We start from the raw sequence: 8,697 nt of genomic DNA, 5'->3' as shown, positions 1-8,697 counted from the left end.
CGCATTGAGCATCTTTTAGAAAATGGAAATGCGCAGTATAAATGCTATTTATTATTAATATTATTATTATTATTATCTATGTCTATTGGTGACTTACGTTTCCAGCTATACCAAAGTGAAATTGGACTGATTGCAGATCTCAGCTTCAGATTTCTTCCCGATTTCAACAGTAACATTTTCGAGAAAGGATTTTTATAATAGTATTGGTAAGTGGTCACCTTTTATAATAATAATAATAGATCGAAGCAAAATAATAATCATCATTATTTTAATAAAATTAACCCCCCCCCCCCCTCCCATTAAAAAAAAAAACAAATTATTGTAAGTACGCATGCATAGTTGTTCACTCACGGGTGGATGTTGATCAAGTCAATGTTTGGCACATGAATCAACATTCAAACTGAAAGAAGCTGATCGGAATGCAAAAAATAGATTTATTTTACAGTGCGTATGTAGCCTACAGCGTGTTAAAAAAAGAGCCACTTAAAAGACAATAACTCGGCCATTTCTGCACTATTTTCAACACGATTTTGAAACAATAAAATTCAACTAGAGGGGCGTCAAATATATGAATAAATGAATTTGAAGAAAATCAATCAAAGAGTGTTCGAGGAATATATCAAGTTTTTAAATTTTTCAACCAAAATTCGGGCAAACTTGTACATTGTCATACTTCTTAAATGCATTCAGCCACTGCGGGGTTGATCAGGAGGAGATGACAAAACCACGACGTGCAGTCACATCACATAGATAGCTCAGCCTACTGATAAGGTTTAGGAGAAGTTTGGGGAGGAGAAGGTAGCCTACATACTTCATGTATTATGCTTTGTTTGTTTTGTCTCAGTAGGGAGGAAACGCACATCGACTTAATAATGGTCGTTTAGTGCTGGGAAAAAGTAAGACAGACAGATAGAAAGAAAGGGGGGAAAATATAGAAGTAGGACAACATCCTCCAACAACCCGCATGTATTCTGCTGTTAATTAAGGAGGCCGGATCCAGAGCAGAGTGGTATGGGGCCACACCCCACACATCGAGAGTGGCCCTTGGACTTGTATGGTTGCAAGAAACGTTCGGGGAACGCCTTATAAGCCGAAAGCTTACAAAATAATGAATGGCCACTGCATTCCCCCGACTTGATTCCCTTCAGTTGCATGTATTACCTCTGGGGCTTTTTGATTGACAGAGTCCACGGATACAACTCATAAACCCCCAAACAAAACGCAGTCAAAGAGTTGAAACTCAATATTTAACAAAGTCCAAAAAACCGACCCAGAAAGATACCATAGAGTAATTCAAAATGCCCAGTGGCGTTGGAACTGGTGTGAAAATAGAAATGGTCAACCCCTGGAGCACACAATGAACCAGAGTTTTCAATCTTATATAAAGTTATTCTTTAACGACAAAATACTTCAAGTAGTGACTATTTGAAGTAGAAAAATATAGTCTAGTTGTTTTTTACGAAGCTACTATTACGTTTTGCATTTCATTCGATTTTGGTTAAAATTTTAAAAAACTTAATAAAAGTTAATACATAGGTTGATGTTCTTCGAAATTGACAAATGTGATGTCCCTATGATTGAATCTTTTTTGTTCGAAGTTTTATTGAAATTGGTCCAAAGATGGCCGAGTTACGGTATTGCCCTATAAATGAAGTCCTTTTTAATGGTATTTATGTACGTGCATGTGTATGCACGCGTCTGTGTGTGTTAGTGTGTGTGTGAGTGTGTGCGCATGTGTGCGTGGGAGAAGAGAGACAGAGAGAAAGAGAGAGAGGGGGAGAGAAGAGAGAGAGAGAGAGAGAGAGAGAGAGAGAGAGAGAGAGAAAGAGAGAGAGAGAGAGAGAGAGAGAGAGAGAGAGAGAGAGAGAGAGAGAGAGATTAACGAAACAATGTAAGTAAGGTGGGGCTAAGAATATTTTTAAGCATTTTTCCATTAAAGTGATTTAGCTTTTCCCCGTACCCACCTCACTCTCTTATCATGTCTTTTAGTAATTTCAAATTAGCTATTATTGTATGGAAGGAAAAAAAACAACAACAAAAAAACGAAATCCCAACTATAGCAGTGACAGTGTTTCGGCCATGAATACTTCACGCCAGGCAGCGGGGATTCCCGAGGCGGAACTGCCATTACGTAATTACACGTCAACGCTAAATATATAAAAGCTAACCAATATAAAAGGCGCGTGAAAATTGAAATCGTTGAGTACCGTATAATAATAAAATTATACATGTATCTAGATCTATTGGTGACATACGTTTCCAGCTATACCAAAGTGCAGTAACATTTTCGAGAAAGGATTTTTATAATAACATTGGTAAGTGGTCACTTTTTTCATAAGAGTAATAAGTAGACAAATATCATGTTCATTATTTTAATGAAATTACTGCCCCCCCCCCCCCCCCCCACACACACACACACAAATTAAAAAATATATATTGTATGTACGCAGGCACAGTTGTTCACCCGTTGGTGGATGTCGATCAAGTCAATGTTCGGCAAAAGAATCAACATTCAAACTGAGACAAGCTGAACAGAATGCATAGAATAGATTTATTCTACTACGTGTATGCATGTACAGGGTGTCTAAAAAAGGGGCCACTTAAAAGACAATAACTCGGTCATCTCTGCACTATTTTTCACAAGACATTGAATAAATAAAGTTCAACTAGAGGAGCGTTAAATGTATGAATAAATGAATTTGAAGAAAATCAATCAAAAAGTGTTCGAGGAATATATCAAGTTTTTAAATTGTTCAACCAAAATTCGGGCAGACTTGTACATTGTCATACTTCTTAAATGCATTCAGCCACTGCGGGGTTGATCAGGAGGAGATGACAAAACCACGACGTGCAGTCACATCACATAGATAGCTCAGCCTACTGATAAGGTTTAGGAGAAGTTTGGGGAGGAGAAGGTAGCCTACATAGGCCTACTTCATGTATTATGCTTTGTTTGTTTTGTCTTAGTAGGGAGGAAAAGCACATCGACACAATAGTGGTCGTTTAGAGCTGGGGAAAAGTAAGACAGACAGATAGAAACAAAGGGGGAAAATATAGAAGTAGGACAACATCCTCCAACAACCCGCATGTATTCTGCTGTTAATTAGGGAGGCCGGATCCAGAGCAGAGTGGTATGGGGCCACACCCCACACATCAAGAGTGGCCCTTGGACTTGTATGGTTGCAGGAAACGTTCGGGGAACGCCTTATAAGCCGAAAGCTCACAAAATAATGAATGGCCACTGCATTCCCCCGACTTGATTCCCTTCAGTTGCATGTATTACCTCTGGGGTTTTTTGATTGACAGAGTCCACGGATACAACTCATAAACCCCCAAACAAAACGCAATCAAAGAGTTGAAACTCAATATTTAACAAAGTCCAAAAAACCGACCCAGAAAGATACCATAGAGTAATTCAAAATGCCCAGTGGCGTTGGAACTGGTGTGAAAATAGAAATGGTCAACCCCTGGAGCACACAATGAACCAGAGTTTTCAATCTTATATAAAGTTATTCTTTAACGACAAAATACTTCAAGTAGTGACTATTTGAAGTTGAAAAATATAGTTGTTTTTTTACGAAGCTGCAATAAAGTTTTGCATTTCATTCAATTTTGGTTGACATTTTTAAAACTTAATAAAAGTTAATACACACAATTTCTTTGTGTGTAACACAAAAATGGAGAAATTTGTACCTACCAGTGACGGAGAGATTTCTACGTCCCGATAATTTCTCTTTGTGCGTGCTAGACTGTACATGTTATAAAGGAATGTACGTTTGTTCATAGTAAACTGTAAAGATTTCTTTTTAAAACAGTAGACACCTCTGATCTGCACTCTGCATTTTATAATAGCAAAATAGCGTAACACATATTATTATTCTTTCCCCCAGGTAGCCTAGCTGACGAGATGTCTTTTAACAACACTGAACAAATAGGAAGCACTTGGTCCCTGGACAGTGGGCTTCCCATATCAAGAGAAAACTCCCCATGTCTTCAGCACAGTCGCCACCCCCAGCAGCCTCTCATCATTGAGGCGGGAATACTGCCTGTAGGCAACCACATCTCAGACGCAGTGGTTGCAACTTTTGAAGGAGAGGAAAACAGACAATCTCAGCACAAGTGGCTGATTGAAAATGGCCAGCGTATTGGCAGCGTCACTGTACAAGCCTTACACTTACAGACACCTGACAACGGACAAAGACCACTATGCAACGGACACGGTTTACCTATAAGCCCGCCCGATCCAAAGTTTAAAATCGTTGTGAAGAATTTGGCGGGCAAGTCATTCAAACCATGGGTTAAGTCGACAGATACCGTTCTGCATCTGAAGGAACTCGCAAACCAGCAGTGGGGAATTGATAGGGACCAACAGATACATGTACAACTTGTCTATGGAGGACATAAATTGGAGGACGACAAGACACTTGGATACTATGATATGAGGGACACTGACGGCGAAGTGCAACTGATAACAAGACTGAGAGGCGGATAAATGCCCATTCATTTTGGTCACCTGCCTCAACTATGCTTATTGTGTGAAAGACCTTTCTTATCCAGGCAATCACATTATATTAAAAATGTCTCCTGAAAATAATTTACTAATCTCGTTTGCTTGCTTTCAGTCTGGAGCAAATACATTTGTAATACTGTATGTCGGGCCTGGGTTCAAAACTATCGTAACTCGATTTACGAGAGTTCTGTTGCCAAAATAATCACTGATCTAATAGTGTAATTAAGAGTAGGCCTACCATCCAAAATGAAAGAGATACAATTTCAAAACATGCATCAACAAATCCGGCGTGTTTTTCAAAATGTAATATGGAATCATCTGTGTGAAGAGAAAATCAGTTCTCTGCTTCTGAAAAGTTTTAAGATATGGTACGCTAGCTTTGAATCCCAGACCTGATGCTAGACATGGAACCACTAAGGGAGAAGTTGAAGGAGGGAGGGGCAAGTGAGGCCCTAATTTCAACTACAAAGACATAAATCCTCCCAGAAGCAAAGGTAATGAACTAACAATTTTAGCAAAACAGAAGTAGGCCTACATTTATGCAAATCAACTTCTAAACATACATGTACTAAAACTATGGTTCAATTGCTGATTGCTGACGAGGTGCCCTTTCAAAACGAAAACAGGCTCCTTTTCAACATTTTAAGTCTGCAATATATGTAGTTGCTGTTTCAACAATAACGCACAAGAACGCTATCATATCCACAAATGGGCCTTTTTTGGTAGAAAAGACCTACTTTATCAACAGCAAAAACAGAATGTTTAGCTAAAAGTGGAAATGCACACATTTTTCTGCACCTTGGAGTCTGTCAATCAGTAACGAGGCCACTGCAGTAACCAAAATCTGGATGGTTTTCTTGCTACAGTCAAACTCGGAAGTAACAGGGCAGGTGAGATCGGCAGTTTTCTCCTGTCTGTTATAAGCAAGTTTTGTTATAATCGTTATCAACGGAAACTACCAGCACTACTAGTACCATTGCACCATCAGCTTACTACATGTACTATTATATTCGATTACCACAGATCCTTTTCCAGTGGGCTGTTTTGCTGACACAAAGACGGAATCGACCAGTGACCCCAACCAAAGTTATGTACATGTACAATGTACTATCTTTGCCCCAACACTATTGGGGGGGGGGGGTTGTATGTGTTTGAAAGTTTTCGTTAAGTACAGTTTAGGAAAGCGATCAAACAAACAGGTGAAATGTCTTGGTTGAGACAAATTGTAATAATTTTACGGATCAAAAGCAAGTTCATGCGTTGCAAGATCACTGTGTTTATATCCGAGCCTGCGCAAAATGAACCCTGTTATAGCCAGGTTCATATTATTACTTACACTTACTTATACTTATAGAGAGAAAAAAGCTGCCGATTTGATTTATCACAGTTATTATCCAAGTTCCTGTAATAACAGAGGCTGTTATAAATGGACTGGACTGTAAATGATATTACTTCTGTCAGTGGTCAGAGAGACACTTCGCTACTGCGATAGCAGCGAATTCAAAGCATTATGGACTTTGTCATTTGCTTTGATTCAAACGGTACATATGTGTATGTGCCTGGAGAAAGGCCCCAGTTGTCGGCGAAGCTTTTTGAATAATAAAAACTAGTAGCCTACTATCTGAAAACTCACGTTTAATAATTTCTTAACAACATATAGAAAGGATTTTATATTTTAAGTATTTTTGCAAAAAGTACAGTGAACTCGGATTCAGCGAATTCGTGGGGCCTGACCTTCAATTTTGTTCTACTGTAACTGTATTGATCAGTAACCGGTGTGTGTGTGTGGGGGGGGGGGGGGGAGGATGACAAACACGTCTGTGTATCAGTATCTCTACCGGCGTTCCACGCCCGGACCGCTTGTGCCCCCCTCCCCCACGACACATGTACACACGGGAGCAAATAAAATCAGTGGAAAAGAAAGATAAAATAATAAAGTATGGTACTGGTACGGTAGAGGGTAATCTAGATCTTCGAACAAAATTAATAAAAACAACCCCCATTTGTTTATCATAAATTAGTGTATGTAAACTAGATCCCTGTCTTTAATATATATAATAACAGGAACATCTCGTTGGTTGTTACAGCCAGCGCCCCACTGTAACTGTGTTGTGTTTATCCTCAGTATAGGCCTACGTGTTGAAACACTGAACTAATGTGCCAGGACCTGGACAGTAAAGATTTACCTTTCTTATCTTAACCTTTGTCACTGCACCCTACGAATTTGTCACTGCATCGTATGAATTTAAAGCTCCTATTCACACTTAATGAAGTTAATGAGGCATGACAAAGGAATTAAAAATTTATCTCTAACAGGAAAGAGCCAAGAGTCCAATGAACCTTTAGATTTCATAATTAAACAATACAAGGACACCAAGTGGGTGGTTGGTGGGTACTCTGATGTGGTTTGCTCCTTCTTTCCTATCAATCATCTATCTAGACCTGCATGTGAGCCTCAACCAGATTGTCTGAAAATTTTGCGCAACCCCCCCCCCCCCCAAAAAAAAAAGCCTTAGTGGGTGTCATAAGGAAGGACATCCGAGTAACGAGCGACCACCCCAACAAACACAATAAAGAAGAGACCTAACCCTAACCCTACCCAAAAAAGTACTAAATGAAAAAAAAAATTTAATTAAAAAACCACACTCCAAAACAAACAAGGAGCATATAGATTCTAGATCTAGATCTAGATCTAAATTTTATCTATATGGCTTACATCTACATTGCTATAGGGTTTGATACAATAACACAATAGAATTGGAATATGAATCCTCCATATAGACTATAGATCTAGATCTAGATATCTAGATCTACTAGACTAGTAATCTAAAAAATAAATCTAGATCTAGATCTAGATATAGAAAAATCTAGATCTAGATCTAGATCCTGAAGAACAAGTGAATAGGAATAGATTCTAGGCTTTGAACTAGAAATCCGCATCCGATTCCGAACAGAGGGACTCAGCTGAGTCTAGATTCTAGATCTAGATCTAGCTAGATCTAGATCTATATCTAGATATCTAACTAGATATCTAGATCTAGAATCTAGACTATAGATCTAAATATAATAATAATAATAAATAATTCACGCACCTGATGAAATGCTTATTTTTACCAATATTAATATTACAGCACAACCTATGATAGGGTTTGACACAATAGAATTGGATTATGAATCCTCCATTGAGGTCTATAATGATCTCTATATAAATCTAGATCTAGATTCTATTAGAACAAGAGAGTCGGACTTGAATGAACCCACACGATCTGAACAATTTAATTAGTCAACAAACGAAATTGAAAATGGCCGCTCGAGCACGAAACTGAAAGTAGATAATTTAAGTTGTCGTCCTTTTTCGTATTCGCATTTCTACTTAGGTTCCGACAATTATGTCGGAAACGCCGACGTCGGCAGTCGGCGGTGTGCGCGTCGACGGTCGGCACGAAAACGAAAGTGCCGACGAAGCCGACGGGAGAAAAAGGGGTCGCTGGCAGTCGGCCAGGCCTCGCACTACGCACATTGACTGATACAGGCGGGCCTAGCGATAGCATCGGCCGGTTCGCGGGTCGGGTCGCGATTGTCGGATTTCAGACGATTGTCGGCAAACATGCAGGTCTAATCTATCTTTTTTTCTCATTTTTTGGTATTTGTTACTCCCTTGTAATCTTAAGCACTTATACGACCTACTTGTGTTGTAAGTGCCGTAAAACTTATTAAAACTGAAATTTAAACAATACAAATTGAAGAACATCCAACTGGAAATTTGAACCTGAGTCAGCTGAATTGTCACGGTCCAGCATATTTACTGATCTATCAGTAGGCCTGCAATATGCATTAAAAAATCATATTTTGTGTTTTATGCCCGTCTTCACAGTACATGTATCGGTATAGGTAATTTAGGGTGCGGGCTGCCAGTCAGGGCCAACCCAGGCTGACAGGGATACCTCTCAGCATCAGACAGACACACGCGATTAAATAAAAAAAATAAAAACCTTTCTGCACGGAAATTGAACTCATATCTGATGCATGCGATGGTGAAGTGCCGTGAAACACCAATACAACGCTACACAATACATGTCGATTTGCATACATGCTTGTGTATTTAATAATTAAAATGTAGGCCCTACATGAAGTCTGATCTCATTATCGATTCAGTGCTATTTATACAGACTACATGCTTTAACAAT

General features: G+C 39.1%; 1 protein-coding gene across 2 annotated transcripts; it reads left to right on the top strand.

The window, feature by feature from the left end:
- The first annotated feature begins 2,196 nt into the window (after nucleotides 1-2,196).
- LOC101856344 lies at nucleotides 2,197-4,595 on the top strand. Of its 2 annotated transcripts, none has more exons than XM_005098862.3 (2): nucleotides 2,197-2,315; nucleotides 3,895-4,595. In XM_005098862.3, exon 2 carries the CDS (start codon nucleotides 3,908-3,910, stop codon nucleotides 4,490-4,492), a length of 585 nt encoding a protein of 194 aa, XP_005098919.1. In that variant the 5' UTR covers nucleotides 2,197-2,315; nucleotides 3,895-3,907; the 3' UTR covers nucleotides 4,493-4,595. The 2 variants fall into 2 exon arrangements, with proteins under 2 accessions (XP_005098919.1, XP_005098918.1); XM_005098861.3 differs by having other exon boundaries at nucleotides 3,891-4,595.
- Nucleotides 4,596-8,697: the final 4,102 nt, after the last annotated feature.

The sequence above is a fragment of the Aplysia californica genome, unplaced genomic scaffold (genome assembly GCF_000002075.1).
Source record: "Aplysia californica isolate F4 #8 unplaced genomic scaffold, AplCal3.0 scaffold00195, whole genome shotgun sequence".
Lineage (NCBI taxonomy): Eukaryota > Metazoa > Mollusca > Gastropoda > Aplysiida > Aplysiidae > Aplysia > Aplysia californica.
Note: the sequence above shows the minus strand (reverse complement) of the source record. Positions and strands in the feature narration are given on the sequence as shown.